This window comes from Trachemys scripta, chromosome 10 (genome assembly GCF_013100865.1).
Source record: "Trachemys scripta elegans isolate TJP31775 chromosome 10, CAS_Tse_1.0, whole genome shotgun sequence".
Taxonomy (NCBI): Eukaryota; Metazoa; Chordata; order Testudines; family Emydidae; genus Trachemys; species Trachemys scripta.
In genome coordinates this window covers 62,816,068-62,835,278 of record NC_048307.1, presented here as the reverse complement: position 1 = coordinate 62,835,278, position 19,211 = coordinate 62,816,068, and the positions used below count along the sequence as shown (strand labels likewise).

Here is a 19,211-nt window from a genome sequence, read left to right as displayed (position 1 = left end):
GAACCATTAGGATTTGAATTGGAAAAGGTACAGAAAAGGGCAACATAAATTATTAGGGGTATGGAACAGCTTCCATACGAGGAGAGATTGAAAAGACGGACTATTCAGTTTAGAAAAGAGATGACTAAGGGGTGATATGAGAGAGGTCTATAAAATCATGAATGGTGTGGAGAAAGTGAATAGGGAAGTGTTATTTACCCCTTCACAGAACACAAGAACTACAGGTCACCCAATGAAATTAATAGACAGCAGGTTTATCACAAACACAAGGAAGTACTTCTTCACGCAATGCACAGTTAATCTGTGGAACTTGTTGCCAGGGGATGTTGTGAAGGTCAAAAGTATAACTGTGTTAAAAAAAAAGAATTCATGGAGGATAAGTCCATCAATGGCTATTAGTCAAGATGGTCAAGGATGCAACCCCATTCTCTGGGTGTCCCTAAATCTCTGACTGCCAGAACCTGGGACTGGACGACAGAAGATAGATCACTCAGTAATTGCCCAGTTCTGTTCATTCCCTTTGAAGCATCTGGCACTGGCCACTGTCAAAGACAGGTTACTGGACTAGATGGACCATTGGTCTGATGCAGTATGGCCAGTCTTATGTTCTTATGAGCAAACTCATGTCTCACTGATGATGGATGAGCTCCAATATGGTGTATTGGAGAAGAGGATGTCAGCTGTTTGTTAGCTACTGAAGCACCTCCCATAAACTGCTCTCAGAAATATTTCGCTTGTCTAATAGAAGGCTGTTTGCCACCTTTTGTAAACTGCAGGAAAGCACAGTAATTACAACACTATGAAGAGACATGGGGGAGTAATGGTACAAGCATGTTAGCCTCAATATCTCATTGACACTGGCATTGCTGGAACTGGCAGAGAGACTCACAAACAAACAATAGTACAGGTCTGTTTCAGTACAGAAAAAAAACCACTATGTTCCAATTTCTAATCTGAATCAATAAATTACTTATGCTAACAAACAAAAATGCCAAGGGCTGAAGCTATTTTAGCTGATCTTAGTCTAAGATAATCTTTTGACTTTATTTTTTCCTACACAGGAAAAAAATAAAAAGTAGGGCTGTCAAGCGATTAAAAAAATTAATCACGATTAACGCACTGTTAAACAATTGTATGTAAGAGACAAGTATGACTGCTCAGAGCTCCAGGATGAAACTGCAGAAAAACCTGAGTGTCTCTGGATTAAGTTTAGAAGTGTGAGCAACAAGGGTGATGTCGTGGTGGGAGTCTGTTATAGACAACCAGACCAGGGGAATGAGGTGGACGTGGCTTTCTTCCGGCAACTAGCAGAAGTTACTAGATCGCAGGCCCTGGTTCTCATGGGAGACTTTAATCACCCTGATATCTGCTGGGAGAGCAATACAGTGATGCATAGACAATCCAGGAAGTTTTTGGAAAGTGTAGGGGACAATTTCCTGGTGCAAGTGCTGGAGGAACCAACTAGGGGCAGAGCTCTTCTAGACCTGCTGCTCACAAATCAGGAAGAATTAGTAGGGGAAGCAAAAGTGGATAGGAACCTGGGCGGCAGTGACCATGAGATGGTCGAGTTCAGGATCCTGACACAAGGAAGAAAGGAGAGCAGCAGAATACGAACCCTGGACTTCAGAAAAGCAGACTGACTCCCTCAGGGAACTGATGGGCAGGATCCCCTGGGAGAATAACATGAGGGGCAAAGGAGTCCAGGAAAGCTGGCTGTATTTTAAAGAATCCTTATTGAGGTGGCACGAAAAAAACATTCCGATGTGTAGAAAGAATAGTAAATATGGCAGGCGACCAGCTTGGCTTAACAGTGAAATCCTTGCTAATCTTAAACACAAAAAAGAAGCTTACAAGAAGGGGAAGATTGGACAAATGACCAGGGAGGAGTATAAAAATATTTCTCAGGCATGCAGGAGTGAAATCAGGAAGGCCAACTCACACTTGGAGTTGCAGCTAGCAAGAGATGTTAAGAGTAACAAGAAGGGTTTCTTCAGGTATGTTAGCAACAAGAAGAAAGTCAAGGAAAGTGTGGGCCCCTTACTGAATGAGAGAGGCAACCTAGTGACAGAGGATGTGGAAAAAGCTAATGTACTCAATGGTTTTTTTGCCTCTGTCTTCCCAAACAAGATCAGCTCCCAGACTGCTGCATTGGGCAGCAAGCATGGGGAGGTGACCAGCCCTCTGTGGAGAAAGAAGCGGTTCAAGACTATTTAGAAAAACTGGACGAGCACAAGTCCATGGGGCTGGATGCGCTGCATCCGAGGGTGCTAAAGGAGTTGGCGGATGTGATTGTAGAGCCATTGGCCATTATATTTGAAAACTCATGGCGATCGGGAGAGGTCCCGGATGACTGGAAAAAGGCTAATGTAGTGCCCATCTTTAAAAAAGGGAAGGAGAAGGATCCGGGGAACTACAGGCCAGTCAGCCTCACCTCAGCCCCTGGAAAAATCATGGAGTAAGTCCTCAAGGAATCAATTCTGAAGCGCTTAGAGGAGAAGAAAGTGATCAGGAATAGTCAGCATGGATTCACCAAGGGCAAGTCATGCCTGACTAACCTAATTGCCTTCTATGAGGAGATAACTGGGTCTGTGGATGAGGGGAAAGCAGTGGATGTGTTATTCCTTGACTTTAGCAAAGCTTTTGATACGGTCTCCCACAGTATTCTTGCCAGCAAGTTAAATAAGTATGGGCTGGATGGATGGACTATAAGGTGGATAGAAAGCTGGCTAGATCGTCAGGCTCAACGGGTAGTGATCAACGGCTCTATGTCTAGTTGGTAGCCGGTTTCAAGCGGAGTGCCCCAAGGGTCGGTCCTGGGGCTGGTTTTGTTCAATATCTTCATTAATGATCTGGACGATGGCGTGGACTGCACTCTCAGCAAGTTTGCAGATGACACTAAACTGGGAGGAGTGGTAGATACGCTGAAGGGTAGGGATAGGATACAGAAGGACCTAGACAAATTAGAGGATTGGGCCAAAAGAAACCTGATGAGGTTCAACAAGGACAAGTGCAGAGTCCTGCATTTAGGACGGAAGAATCCCATGCACAGTTACAGACTAGGGACCAAATGGCTAGGAAGCAGTTCTGCAGAAAAGGACCTAGGGGTTACAGTGGACGAGAAGCTGGATATGAGTCAACAGTGTGCCCTTGTTGCCAAGAAGGCGAACGGCATTTTGGGCTGTATAAGTAGGGGCATTGCCAGCAGATCGAGGGACGTGATCATTCCCCTCTATTCGGCATTGGTGAGGCCTCATCTGGAGTACTGTGTCCAGTTTTGGGCCCCACACTACAAGAAGGATGTGGAAAAATTGGAGAGAGTCCAGTAGAGGGCAACAAAAATGATTAGGGGGCTGAAGCACATGACTTATGAGGAGAGGCTGAGGGAACTGGGATTGTTTAGTCTGCAGAAGAGAAGAATGAGGGGGGATTTGATAGCAGCCTTCAACTACCTGAAGGGGGTTCCAAAGAGGATGGATCTAGACTGTTCTCAATGATACCTGATGACAGAACAAGGAGTAATGGTCTCAAGTTGCAGTGGGGGAGGTTTAGGTTGGATATTAGGAAAAACTTTTTCACTAGGAGGGTGGTGAAGCACTGGAATGGGTTACCTAGGGAGGTGGTGGAATCTCCTTCCTTAGAGGTTTTTATGGTCAGGCTTGACAAAGCCCTGGCTGGGATGATTTAGTTGGGAATTGGTCCTGCTTTGAGCAGGGGGTTGGACTAGATGACCTCCTGAGGTCTCTTCCAACCCTGATATTCTATGATTCTATGAATAATAGAATACCATTTAAGTATTTTTGGATGTTTTCTACATTTTCAAATATATTGATTTCAATTACAACAGAATACAAAGTGTACAGTGCTCACTTTATATTTATTTTTTATTACAAATATTTGCACTGTAAAAAAACAAAAATTGTATTTTTCAATTCACCTACTACAAGTAGTGTAGTGCAATCTCATTATCATGAAAGTTGAATTTACAAATGTAGAATTATATAGAAAAAAAATTGGATTCAGAAATAAAACACTGTAAAATTTTAGAGCCTGCAAGTCCATTCAGTCCTACTTCTTGTTCAGCCAATCACTCAGACAAACAAATTTGTTTATATTTGCAGGAGATAATACTGCCCGCTTCTTGTTTACAATGTCACCTGAAAGTGTGAACAGGCATTCTCATGGCACTGTTGTAGCTGGTGTCACACGATATTCACGTGCCAGATGCGCTAAAGATTCATATGTCCCTTCATGATTCAAATGCCATTCCAGGGGACATTCATTCATGCTAATGAGGGGTTCTGCTTGATAACAATCCAAAGCAGTGCGGATCAACGCATGTTCATTTTCATTATCTGAGTCAGATGCCACCAGCAGAAGGTTGATTTTCTTTTTTGGTGGTTTGGGTTCTGTAGTTTTCGCATTGGAGCGTTGCTCTCTTAAGACTTCTGAATGCATGCTCCACACCTCATCCCTCTCACATTTTGGAAGGCACTTCAGATTCTTAAACCTTGGGTCAAGTGCTGTAGTTATGTTTAGAAATCTCACATTGGTACCTTCTTTGCATTTTGTGAAATCTGCAGTGAAAGTGTTCTTAAAATGAACAACATGTGCTGGGTCATCATCCGAGACTGCTAGAACATGAAATATATGGCAGAACGCGGGTAAAACAGAACAAGAGACATACAATTCTCCCCCCAGGAGTTCAGTCACAAATTTAATTAACACACTATTTTTTTAATGAGCGTCATTAGCATGGAAGCATGTCCTCTGGAATGGTGGCTGAAGCATGAAGGGGCATACAAAGGTTTAGCATATCTGGCATGTAAATACCTACAAAAGTGCCATGCAAATGCCTATTTTCACTTTCTGGTGCATTGTAAATAAGAAGAGGGCAGCATTATCTCCTGTAAATGTAAACAAACTTGTTTGTCTTAGCGATTGGCTGAACAAGAAGTAGGACTGAGTGGACTGGTAGGCTCTGAAATTTTACATTGTTTTGTTTTAGAGTGCAGTTATGTAACAACAACAAAAATCTACATTTGTAAATTGCACTTTCACCACAAAGAGATTACACTACATTACTTGTATGAGGTGAATTGAAAAATATTTTTATCATTTTTACAGTGCAAATATTTATAATAAAAATAATATACACTTTGATTTCAATTACAACACAGAATATATATGAAAATGTAGAAAAACATCAAAATATTTAATATATTTCAATTGGTATTCTATTGTTTAACAATGCAATTAAAACTGCGATCAATCGCGATTAATTTTTTTGAGTTAACTGTGATTAATTGAGAGCCCTAATAAAAACCTTTACCCTGCAAAGGATTTCTCAAAAGAGCTGGATGAGGGTAATGTTTTTCATATCAGATTTAAATAAAACATTTTGTTCCCTAAGAAATTTATCATACAAAAAATAGCTAAAATAAATGGTCTTTGTTGAGTCTCCTTCCCTCTCACTTCTTCCAGAGATGTGGGATCTTTAGAATTCCTTGAGAATTTCTGTCCTTTCTTTCTTACTCTTGCCATTATACCTACATTTTCCTGGAAACGTTTACACACTCGGCTGCTATTAACAGTTTCCTAGAGAAAAATTCCATATGTAAAATGGCTGCAATGGAGGACCCAACTACTTATAATCATTGATCCATTTTTTAAATTCCTATACAAGTAGCTCTACAGACTATTCATACCCCTTGCACTTATTAAGCAATAATCAACACAAGCATCCTTACACTGCCTCAAGTACACCTCTACCCCAATATAACGTGACTCGATATAACATGAATTTGGATATAACGCGGTAAAGCAGCGCTCTGGGGGGGCAGGGCTGCGCACTCCGGCGGATCAAAGCAAGTTCGATATAACACGGTTTCATCTGTAGATTTTTTGGCTCCCAAGGACAGCGTTATATTGGGGTAGAGGTCTATAAAGACTCTTTTTAGAGTAGGTCTACACTACCCACATTACAGCGCGGCCGCGGCAGTGCTGTGACAAGGGCAATATAGACTAGAGTGACCAGATAGCAAGGGTGAAAAATCGGGATGGGGTTGAGGGGGTAATAGGAACCTATATAGGAAAAAGCTCTAAATATCAGGACTGTCCCTATACAATCTGGACATCTGGTCACCCTAGTATAGACACGCTTTATCGCCGGGGGAGAGCTCTCACGGCGATAAAAACCCCCCACCCCTAACGAGCAGTGGTATCTTTATCGCTAAAGGGGGGTATTTTTTCACACCCCTGAACGACAAAAGTTTTAGCGCTGAAAGTGGCAGTGTAGATACAGCCTAAGCCTAACAACTGACGCAAGCCTACACTGCCAAGCTGTAGAAACATTTTGGGAAACAGTCACTCTCTTCACTAACAATGCTTTGTCACTGGATTCCCGCAGCTAAATGAGCAATTGGATTTTTTGCTCATTTCAGAGATTAATAAATCATGTGGCTGTCATTCCAATCAATTTATACAACTGCTAAGAAATACATAATAATGCACAGAACTTCATATAAATTGTCTAAGTTTATGGTTATGATTTGAAATGACTAATGATTCTTACTTTGAGAAATAAGATTACATATCTAGCAACAAACAGAAATAGTTTTTTTTGCAACTTGGAATATACTAGAGGTCTTCCTTCCCTAGTTTCAGACATCTGTTAGTTATCTTAGAGAGGAGTTTGCCTTCAACATTGATAAACATGTAGAAACAAAAATCTTAAAACCACTCAAACTCGCGGAGCAAATCAACGAGACATTACAGATTTTATGCAACTTCAAAACAATCCCATCTTGCTTTGGGCTATGCTGGCAAAAATAATCTCATTGAGCTAAAACAACAGCCACATGTCCAGAGTTTAATATACTAAATTACTTTATTTCAGAATAGTTTCATAAGACAAATAATATCCCTCATGGAAAAGCCCTAGAGAACTGAATAAAGAATTATATACACTTTCTACAGAATTTTTAAGCCAACCTATTAAATACCATAGCATGGACATAATTCACTAATAAATTTTACGGTTTTAAGAATAATTTCTATGGAACTTTTTTGGCTTCATCCTGTCATATACCCACAGCATCAGTGCTACTTCCTCAGCTTGGATCAGTCTCTTGAGGGAACCCCTTCAATGTGCCAGATTCCAAGGGGTGGTACTCTTCCTTTAAGGTAGGCCACAGGGCTTCACCACCTCTTGAGACTGAACCTCTGGACTTCAGCGCTTCTGCTTCACACCGTGAGTGCTGTCCCACAAGTCCAACTGAGACAGACTCCTGGTAGAGACTTCAGGTATTAATGCACTTCAACAAGTATTTACAGGGACATTCCAGCAGCATTTTCAAAACAGTAGGGTTTATTAGTCAAGGGGAACACAGCATAGAACATCCTTAGGTTAGCATAGAAACATTAAAGTTAAAGTACAGTCCACCTGGTCATTCCAGAACAATTTACCAGCCAAACTGTAGTGAACTCCATCTCCAGGCTGTCTGGCTTTCTCTCTAACTTCCTTAATTAATTCTCTGGGGAGAGAGCCCAGACTTGTTCCAGAACCCACATTTTACTCCCCCACCACACACCTTCATGTCCTTTGATCTTGAGTTGGGTTTCTAGTCAGCTTCCCTGCTGAGAAGTGGGGAAATCCAAGAGTCATTGGTGCTTGCATTGTCTCTCTGGCCCCCATGTTGATCTGGGTGGGTTTTAACCAGTTCCTTAGCGATTCTTCATTCCACCCAGACAGGGAGGTGACACGCACACCTACATCTCTTAGTCTGCTGGGAGAGCAATCTTAATCCTTCCCACTCCCTACCCTCCACTGGGTAGCGATGCAAAATATAGGGGAAACTGAGGAAGACGTAGGCCTCATAAAAATATTACCAAAAATTACCACTTTGTCTCGCATCCATCTTAATTGCACTGGATTTTCCATAAGAAATACATAAATCTACTAATGCAAGGGTCATGGTAACATTTCATTTTCCTTTATATTAAATTTACACCCCTCAGTTGCTATTATGATTTTTCCTGTACACATGCAAACTTTCAAACTTTCATCTTGAGGGTGGTCATCAATCTACAAATGGTTAATATTTATCTAAATCTAGGCTCATTGTACTGCATAATGGACAGTATTTTACACTTCATAAGCATCATATAACATAAGCAGCAAGGTTCACTGAATTTTAAACATAGCTGCCAGAAGGTTCTCAGAATAATAGAGATGCACTTTTCCCTTTTAACATTCACAAATCTTTGTTCAGATTTGAACAAATAATGAAGAACAAAGCTGAACAAATTACCTCCAGATCTCAGGTCAATTACTGCCCTAAAATTATCAAGCCTACTTTAATTTAAAATGATTTAAGATGACACCAAAGTGAAATTTAATCCTGTTTAGTCTTCGTTTGACCTACCTTTTTATCATTCTAGGGTATACAGTAGGAGACTACAGAGTCAAATTTTCAAAGGCCAACATGCAAAATGTAAATTCAACAGTTGGGGCCTGGTTTACACTAAAAACTTATATACCAAGATAGCTAGCTCGGTCAGGGGTCTGAAAAAAAACCACATCTCCTAATGACATAGCTATGCTCACAAAAAAAACAGTGTGGATACAGCTATGCCTACAGAAGAGGTAGTTCAGGAAGGTGGCGTTCCTACACCAGCAGAAACACTCCTTCTCTTGATGTACACATGCAAACAGAGTTCTGTAAGTGCACACCAATTTCACTTGGCTTCCCTGTGACTGACTTGGTGCTGGTCTATAATAACTTATGAACATTATATATTCTATTTTTCTGACTTAAGAAGACAGTAATGTATGAATACAAGGGATGAATTCAAGCAAGGTCTGGTTGCATCTAAGCAGGAAAGAGGACAATAGCTTCAGATAGCCACCTATTTAGTCACATTTCAGGGACAATACTAAACCCATTTGCTTTGATGTTCCACCTCCGACCTCTGTAAACATAGAACTGGGAACAAGAGACAAAGGGCTCCTAAGGGGATAAAAGTGACATTCTCAAGGGAGAGAGTAAGTGGCTGTTGAGAGTCATTGATGAGAAGTGGTTCTCACAGACCACAGAAGTCATGGGAGGGAGTGAAAACAGACCCGCCTAACGCCTGGCAGGCCTCTAGAGGTACATCTACACTGTAATTAAAAACCTGTTGCTGACCCATGCCAGCTGACTCGGACTCATGCTAATGGGCTATACAATTGTGGTGTAGACGTTCGGGTGTGGTCATAGAAGCCGGGTTCAGCCCAAGCCCCGAACGTCTACACCACAGTTAAACAGCCCCTTGCCCTGAATCCAAGTCAGCTGACACAGTCCAGCAGTGTAGATATACCCAGGACTGTCCTTACCCATACGCAAACTACACAGCTGCGTAGGGCACCAGGAAATTTGGGGCACTGTATGCAGCTGCATGCTGCTCCAGCAGCCAGCCCGAACCCAGGTCGGCTGAGCCAGCCAGGAAAGCTGCCTCCACTCTCACCCCACACCCACTCCACTTCTCCATAGCCCCCGCCCCTGCTCCGCTCCTGCCCCACTTCTTCTCATCCTTGCTCCGCCTCAGCCCCACCCCCACTCCACCCCTTCCCCAAAGCCCCCGCCCCTGCTCTGCCCCTGCTCCACCTCTTCCTACCCCTGCTCCGACACAGCCCTGCCCCCACCCCACCCCTTCCCCTGAACTACATCCCAGGGGACTGAAGCAGGGGTTGGGCCCACCCTGCAACTCACAGGCAGCCAGGGGAGCAGAGCTGAGCGGGCTGGGGCCAGGTCACTCCACTTCCCACCGCCCCGTGAGTGCGGGGTCGAGCCTACCCTGCAATCACCAGGCGGCAGGAAGTGGAGCTAGGGTTACCATTCGTCCGGATTCCCCCCCCGGACACGTTCGGCTTTTTGAGCTAAAAATAGTGTCCGGAGGGAATTTGTAAATGTCCGGACTCCCCCGCGCCCTGCAGAGCACACGCAGCTAACAGGGCAGCCGGCCCCACTTACATGGGGCTCCGACAGCCAGAGAGAGCCCCTCCTCCGCTTCCCCTGCAGCAGAGATCACTCCCTCCCTCCCTGCATTCGCAGATCACCTCCGGCAGTCTGGAGCTCCTCCCCCACTCCTCTTCCACTGCTGCCCAGCGTGCCGGAACGAACGGCTCAGGCTGTTCCTGAGCAAGTTCACAGAGACATTAGGTGAAGGCCAACAACAAGGGGGCCAGGGGGTCCGAGAAGGGGCAGGGAGGGTTTGGATGGGGCAGGCGGGGGCCCTCGGGGGACAAGGAGCGGGGGGAGGGTTGGGGGCTCTGAGGGGGGTGGAAAGTGGGAGGGGCATGGGGCGGGGCTAGGGCAGGATGGGGGCGGGGCTAGGGTGGGGCTCCTCCCGTCCTCTTTTTTGCTTGCTGAAATATGGTAACCCTAGGTGTGGGTGCATATTATACTGACATAACTCCCTGTGTAAACAGTGCTATGTCGATGGGAGGACTTCTGTCAACGTATCTAGTGCCTCTCAAGGAGATGGAGTACCTACACCAATGGGAGAAGCTCTCCTGTTGGTGAAAGCAGCCTCTTTATTACACTACAGCTCTGTAAGTGTAGACAAGCCCTAAAACACTATGTGCGCGTCCACATTTCCCATAATGTAGAATATTCCATGGTGATGGAGTAAAGGAGAAAGAGTGACTCGATAGCAGCTTGGACCACAGCTCTGGGTGTCCTGTAATGTCAAAAATTATCATATCAAACCTCATTTGTTTGCACTTTGATCACTTGGAAACCCAAAGATTTCTAAAGACCCTGGATAAAATTATGGCTAAGGCTACGATTTAGTCACGGAGATCACAGCAGTCACGGATTCCGTGACTTTGCCGGACCTCCGTGACTTCTAGGGCTTCAGGAGGAGGCGGAACTGTGCGCCCCTGCCCTGCAACTGGGGCTGGCTGAAATCAGGACCCTGCAGCCCCAGTCTCATGGCTTCCTCCGGGGGCTGCAGCCGGGCCGGGGGCTACAGCCAGGACCATGTGCTCCAGCCCTTAAGCGTCCCAGGGTTGGCAGGGGCTGTGTGCCCCAGCCTGGCGGCATCCCGGGCTTGGCCGGGTCCGTGCGTCCCAGCCTGGCGGGGTGCCGGGCTTGGCGGGGTCCGTGTGCCCCAGCCCACAGCAGCCTGGGCCGTGCGCCCCAGCCCTGCGGCTTTTGCCGGAGGCTGCAGCTGGGGTCGTGCGCCCCTCTGGCAGCTTCCCAGGGCCATGCACCAACCCTGTCCCTGTGGCTGAAGCTTGGTGGGGGCTGCAGTCGGGCCAGCTCTGGAGCAAGGGCTGTGTGTCCCCCCATTGCTGCAACCCCCCCTGCGGCCACTGGAGTCGGGGCTGTGCCCCTTGCCGTGGCAGGGGGCTTGGCATGTCATTCCCCCCTGTCCCATGGGACTCCATTCCTGCCCGCTACCTAGCCCTGCCCCAGGTTATTTTTAGTAAAGTAATGAGCAAGTCACAGCTTTGTGAATTTTTGTTTATTACCCGTGACCTTTTCATGACTTTTACTAAAACTAACTGTGAAAAAAAATCTTAGCCTTAATTATGGCCAATTATGCCTTCAGATTTTGTATGATCACAAATCTACACTGCTATGAGTTAAATGTTCTGTGCCACTAACAAAGAGCACAAATATGAACACACAAACACCGGCACATCCACGCTCTGTAGTTGCTATAACTTCATCCCTGCAGTTCCACTGAATGAAAATGGTACGAAGGAAAAGTAATTGGAATCCTCAATGCAAGCACAATACCAAGTTAGCCATAGCTGGGAAAGAATAAGTCCAGCAAACAAAAGGCATTATAAACTTAGTCTTACACATTTCCAAAGATACATTTACATTTTTCAAAGCTCTCCTCCAGCTAATACATACTTAGGTAAGCAGGTGTAATGGGCCCAATGTTCATTGAAGAATCCCCATGTCCTCAAAGTGAACATTCTAAACAGAGCCCTTTGGGAAGCTAGAAGCACATAAAAATGAAGCAAATGTACTCTGAATTTTCATACTTGCAGGCCTAGTTGATTTGGGCCTACCTGATGTAGGCAGTAATGTGCTATATCGCCACAGGGCCTTTCTTACTAAAGGATCCCCCAAAGTGCCTCATAATTAATGAAAACAAGACTTTATTTAAAATCAGAGACCTATCAAAACCAACCTTCTTTTTTCCTACCCATGGCAATTGCTTTCTTTTTTTTTTTTTGGTTCCTTGCAATAGACTAAAGGAAAATGGTTATGCACTTACCGCAATAGGTATAAATGAGTTTTGAATCAATAAAGCGAACTTTGAGGTTGTGTAGAACAGCAGGTTCATGGAGATAACTGAGTGCTGTGAGATCATTTTCACCAACAAGTATGTCAGGGTTTCGTAAGGGAGGCAGTTCCTTGGTCTTAGGATCAAGGCAATATTCTAATTCCTGAAAATTAAATATACACATATTACATGAAAAGAAGTATTTTGAAATGTTCCATCTTTGGCTTATCCGTTCACTCGGTCTCACCAACCATTTTCCTTTCATAATCATTCCCTGAATAAGTTTAACTTGTCTTGTGCATTCCTATGTGCTGCTTTCTGCTTGTAATGCTTCCTCCAGTAACTTAACTGAAAATATCAAACTAGGATTTCTTACACAGAGTAGGACCTTAAAGGTTAATTTTTTTAAATAAAATCCTTTACCTTGTTGCTAACACCAATTTAGATTCAACCAAAACTACATTAAGTTTAAAAATCCAATTTAGTTTTTAATAATTTATGCTGTTTATTTTTTTCCCTTTCAAGCAGACTGGACTAAGAAAATAGTTTACTTTGCTTCAGTCAGACTATCTTGTTGTCATGCAGTTATACAATGTGAGAATGCTGGGACAGCAATGCTAAGAAGAATATTTAAATCCAATTTTTTTTTAAATATATACAAACACAAAGTTCTCTCTATATACAAAGAGACACACATACTATAACTCTAACAGTACACTAACCTTCCTGACAATGACACCTTTTTCCAATGCAGTTTGATTTTATTGACATATGCAACCCTATTCTGCAAGTGTGACGTACATGTGAGCAGCACCTTCAGAAAGAGCATGTGGAAATTTCTGAGTCCTTCCAGATTGGGAAGGTAGTTTTCATCTATATTGTTATATGAAAGTCTTGAAGGATCATTAGATACAATTCTACCTGTGTATTCTGTTAATGTTATTTAACTACTGTAGGCATCTTCATGCAAGCAAGATCTATATTGTTTTGTGCAGGGAAGTAGGGAAGACAAATTAAAACAAAATTTCAGTAGATGTTCAGTGTCTAAGAGCAGACCTTACTACTAGTGTATTGGCCACTGTATCTTAGATGAAACATCCCTCTTCAATACATTTAAATTTCTTTAACAAAAATAATCTGATGCTTCATAGAAAGATACGAGCTTCTAAAAATCATCATTTCTATATACAGAATGTTTCCTCTCTTCTTGTGATAGCATCTCCACAGCAGCTAACTGGGATGTCAAACAAGATGATGACTTCAATTACAGAATTAGCAGAAGATAATGATACAATAAAAATATGAGGGAAAGATAGGAAAGGTGGAGGGTAAGAAAATCAAGTGAGAATAAATGTTGTGCATTTCAATTATATAATTCCTGTCATGTACAAGGCCTCAAAGACTATGAGCCCAAATGACTGCACATATGTTAATATGGCCTCATTTTGAAAAATTGACCTTTCATACTAGTATACAAAGGCCTGCAGCCACTATCAAGGGCTATAGGCCTAACGACAACATGTAACCTTACCTTTCCCTCTTCGAGTCGAAGCTGGATGACTTTATCTCCTTGTTTATAATCTTTGAGAAGTTCTGCTGACTTCCAGACTTCCTCTGGATCAGGGATCCAAACCCTGGCATACTGCAATACAAAATCAACAAGCAAAAGATCAGTGATTACACATGATTTATAGTGAAATTAACACACACAGCACCAAAAGCCTTATTCCTATATATTTGGACAACATCTGAACCTTCAAGTAATGGCTATCACCATAAATTAAAATGTTTATCATTAATATAATGGCTGTTCTAATCTACTGAGAAAGACATACATACAAAGTGAATTTTATTTCCTATTCACAAAAGGACATCAAAGCCTTCATTTCCAATAAAAAATAGCTTCAGCAAGATATAAGCTCCATTCTGAAAGTCCAGACAAGATAAATGTTTTTAACAACCAAAAATTTATTTTCTAACAGACTTAATTCAAACAATTTGTGACTTACACAATTCCAGCAAGTACTGTATGCAACTAGGAATAAGACTAGAATATAGCAAAGTTGTACTATTTGTAAAATGCTCATCTGTATCTCTGTGATAAATTCTAGCTGAGTAACATAAGTTACAGTTTTAAAAGCCACTACCCATTTTCCTTTGTTGTTACCTCATTTGTCAGCTGATTTAAAACAGGTTATCTCAAAAGTATTAAAAGAATGCTCTCCAAAAGCTGGTAAAAAGCAGTTTTCACACAGTGGAGAGGAAAAATCTAGAATTCGACTAATGACTACATTCCTCTAAACAAGAATGAATGGACTTTAATCTGTCAATATTCTGTCTTTCAGACTTCAAAAATACTGCAATGTGTCCCAAACTTGACAGTTTTTCTCCTGCTCCTGTAGAAGGGATCAAAATCAGGTATGAGCCACACAATGACTATTCCCTGCAAGTGTGCATTAGTGACGGGACAATTCCAACTATAGCATTTAATTAGTATCACTAAATGTGTAAATAAGCTGCAATTTTTTTAAATAATTAAGCTTCTGGTTTATCCAGTTCTAACTGACAATTAATTGTATCAGTGATTCTCAGGGTTTATACTTAGATTTGGATCATACATGCTTCCCCATCAGGTCAGACCATTCCCGTTTCTTAGATCCAATACTGCACAACATGAAATGGCTCAGAGGATAACACACACCACAACTTATAATGCACCTTGTTCAGTAGTGTACTTGATAGAAAGAGCCTTCCTAGCAGGAGGTTTGGTTACCCATACTATCTTTTTCAAAGGCTTTAAAGCCAGAAGGCACCATTATGATCATCTAAGTCTGGCCTCCTGCAGGACACAAGACAAATAATTTCACTCAGTAATTCTTGCAGCAAGCCCATACCTTGCGGTTGAGCTAGAGCCTATTTTTAGAAAGACATCCAATCTTGATTTTAAAACTTCAAGGAATGGAGAATCAACCACATCCCTTGGTAAATTGTTCCACTGAGACAACAGTGGTCAGCATGATAGAAAGTGGTCTGATTCTTTGTTCCTAGGTGTATGACCTTGCATTTAGATTGTATTAAAATGTATGTTGTTTAAAGGAGCCTAGCTTATAAGCAATCCTGAACACTCTATAGCACTGAGTTTGTCCCTACAATTAAGGCTATAAATTTGTCATGGAAGTCACGGATTCTGTGACTTTTCGTGACCTTTATGACTTCTGCAGCAGCCGGTGTGCATGGCTCAGGGGTACCCCAGGCAGCTCCTGCACCAGTCACACCAGCGGCTGCTGGGGCAGTGTTGGGCCACCTACCCTCCCCCCGCAGCAGAGTTTGGGTGTGGAAGGGGGCAGGGGGTTTGGGCAGGAAACAGGGTGAGGCAGGCTCTAGGCGGCGCTTACCTGGGGGGCTCCCCAGATGCGGCGACATCTCCCTCGCTCACTCCTAGGTGGAGATGTGGCCAGGCAACTCTGCGTGTTGCCTTCACCTGCAGGCACTGCCCCCGGAGCTCCCATTGGCCACAGTTCCTGGCCAATGGGAGCTGCAAAGCCAGCACTCTGGGCGGAGGCAGCACTCAGAGCTGTCCGGCCATGCCTCCTCCTAGGAGCTGAGCAAGGGGGATGTCACTGCTTCCAGAGAGCCCCCCAGGTAAGTGCCACCCAGAGCCTGCCTCACCACGTTCCCTCCCACATCCAAACTCTACTGCTGCTGAACGGGGCGGGGAGGCGCAGAGCCAGGTAGGGAGCTTGCCGGTTCTGCCAACCCCCTCCCCCCAGCACCAGCGGGGGTTCCAGGCCGTGTGCCGCCACCCATGCCCCACCAACACCAGCTAGGGTCCCGGGCCGCCCTCCCGCTGCACCCACGACGCCCCCAGGCAGACCCTGCCCAAGTTTTAGTCAGGGTTTCTCAAACAGGGGTCGCCGCTTGTGTAGGGAAAGCGCCTGGCGGGCCGGGCCGGTTTGTTTACCTGCCCCGTCCGCAGGTCCGGCCGATCGCGGCCGCGGATCGCTGCTCCGGGCCAATGGGAGCTGCTGGAAGTGGCGGCCCGTAAGTCCCTCGGCCCGCGCTGCTTCCAGCAGCTCCCATTGGCCCGGAGCAGCGATCCACGGCCAGTGGGAGCCGCGATCGGCCGGACCTGTGGACGGGGCAGGTAAACAAATCGGCCCGGCCCAGCCCGCCAGGCGCTTTCCCTACACAAGCGGCGACCCCTGTTTGAGANGGCCGCCACTTCCAGCAGCTCCCATTGGCCCGGAGCAGCGATCCGCGGCCGCGATCGGCCGGACCTGCGGACGGGGCAGGTAAACAAACCGGCCCGGCCCGCCAGGCGCTTTCCCTACACAAGCGGCGACCCCTGTTTGAGAAACCCTGGTATATAGTAAAAGTCATAGACAGGTCATGGGCTGTGAATTTTTGTTTACTGCCCGTGACTTTTACTAAAAATACCCGTGACTAAAACGTAGCCTTACCTATAATCAATTAATACTCCACCAATGTCTGTATCATCTGCAAATTTTCATCAGCAATGACTACATTTCCCCCCAAACATTGATAAATATATCAGAACTTGTCCAACAACTGTCCCTGATGGACCCTACTAGAAACTCCCCCACTCCCTACTGAATGATGACTCCCCCTTTATAAAATACTTTGAGATCAACTGTTAGTCAGTTGTTAGACCATTTAATGCATGCTACAATGATTTTGTATTCTGCTCTTTTTTTAATCAGAATGTCATGCAGGATTCAGTCAAAGGCCTTACCGAAGGCAAATTATATTATGTCAGCACAATTACCATTATATAGAACTGGCCAGAACCTAGAATTTCCATTGTGCTGGAAATTCTAAAATTAAAAAAACCAAAAAGCTGTTATGACACAGACCAAAAATAGGAATTTCAAAATGTCCTGCAGAATAAAATTCTGATATTTCAGAAAAACTGAAATGCTTCATTTAATTTCCTTTTGATAAGGCTGAAATAGTTTTGTTCCTATCTATAGGGCAAACTGATTTTTATTAATGCAACTTTTGTAATATTACAATTTATAATAAAATAATGTAAAAGTCAAAATGATTTTACTTTTATAAAATATATTATGTGTCAGCAGGGCAGCCTATCTGGCCAGGCAGCTAGTGAGTCTGCCCTATGGGCATTTTGATCCCGTCAAATCCACATTTTTCCGATGGAAAACTGTTCTGTTTGAAAATTTTAAACCGGTTCTATTTTCAATCAAACAAACCTGTGATCTCATCAAAAAAGAATCCCAAATTTGAGGAGACCTATTTTCCATAAAATCACAATGTATGCAGCCACATCAACTATTGTGAAAATACATTATTCTGAACAGGAGATGAAAAATCTGAAGAAAGCATCCCCCACATTTAAATTGCTTACTAGTTGAACCATTCCTGAAATAGCTGTGTCTGACTAATCAGAAAAGTGCAAAATATACAAAAACAAAAGATTTAGTTGGTAACGGGATTGTGACAACCAATTGGATCAGATTTCTGTACTAGTTTCTAATGGTTAAGCGGTATATCGCCTCATTATAATAAAGGTGTTCACAATAACTACTGCACCTTTTAGTGTACATGAGTACACAGTGACTTTCAGTGGAAATTAAGTGCCTGTCATTTATACCTTTGAAAATCTCCCCCTAGATCAGGTGCAGCAACATTTTGCTCCACCAGAGGCTATACTGGCAATTTGCCAGAAGCATAAGGGCTGCACCACACACTTGGCATAAAATAGAGCAGATTTCACCTATTTGTTCTTAATAATTGGGAGGCATGATCTCTGAATCAATTCATAGTGCTGCATGCTAAGAAAAGTAGTTTCCACAGGCCACACCTGTATATTAAAGATGATGCCTGGTTCAGGGGCAAGAGGTCCCAGGGGCACCCCCTCTGCACGAGGCTGAAGAAGTGCCACTTCAAAAGTTAGTCAAATCAGGAGATATTGAGCCCTTTAGATGAGCCTTCCAGTGCAATCTTCCTATTCTATCCCATGGGTGGAATACTGCAGCTCATACAGGACACTTTCTTTGACCTGGTGAGAGGCAAACATCACCTGAATAAATATTTAATCTGGGAAAGGGAGTGGTTTACTAAAGAGTTACTTGCCCACATTCCAAAGTCAGATGATGGAACTCTTAGTCAATGTAAGACTGATCTCGGAGCAGGCATGTGCCAATTTTTTTCCATTCAGATTAAATAAAAATATGAAGCCTATTAACTTTTCTTCAGTATTTATCTACTGTAGGAATACATTTTCTGCATTTAAAAACACCTTCCATTTAGATAACGGAGAAAAAAGTGGGGTTAATTTCTAAGAAAAAGCTTGATCAGCAGTAGGTTTAAAACAGACAGTCCTTACGGTACACTGCATCATAGCAATCTTCTTTGATCTATAGCCCAATGTGGTTTAACTAGGTTAAAAGCTGGAAGGATTTAACTGACATTTCCAGATTGTTGGAGTCTGTCTTTGGAGATCTGTTGGAAATTGCATGTGTTTATGGAGGGGAAATTATCCATTTATTTTAAACATTGTTTTGATATGGTTAGGTAGTGTGCAGGCCCACAACATTGGCTCTAGTGGTTGGCATGTGGGGAAGCTTTACAAAAGTATTAATAAAAATGTTTTCAATTTGTTTTTATAAGTTTGAGGATAGATGTTTTGATGTTTGGATTTAAACATTTAATCATTTAAACGTTCATACATACAGAAGAGACAGACTACACCTCTACTCCGATATAACACGACCCAATAGAACACAAATTCGGATATAATGCGGTAAAGCAGCGTCCTAGGGGGCGGGGCTGCGCACTCCAGTGGATCAAAGCAAGTTCGATATAACGCGGTTTCACCTATAACGCAGTAAGATTTTTTGGCTCCCGAGGACAGCGTTATATCGGGGTAGAGGTGTATATAGGGG

The 19,211-nt window shown here is 43.4% G+C and overlaps 1 protein-coding gene across 6 annotated transcripts in view; it reads right to left on the bottom strand.

The window, feature by feature from the left end:
- MYO5A (myosin VA) overlaps positions 1–19,211 on the bottom strand; it is a 181,298-nt gene that overhangs the window by 109,631 nt on the left and 52,456 nt on the right. For all 6 annotated transcript variants that reach the window (XM_034782891.1, XM_034782890.1, XM_034782892.1 and 3 more), the window contains exons 2-3: positions 13,817–13,927; positions 12,277–12,448 (exon numbers count right to left, since the gene is read on the bottom strand). In XM_034782891.1, coding sequence (XP_034638782.1) covers positions 12,277–12,448; positions 13,817–13,927 — 283 coding nt within the window. The remainder of the gene's footprint in view (positions 1–12,276; positions 12,449–13,816; positions 13,928–19,211) is intronic.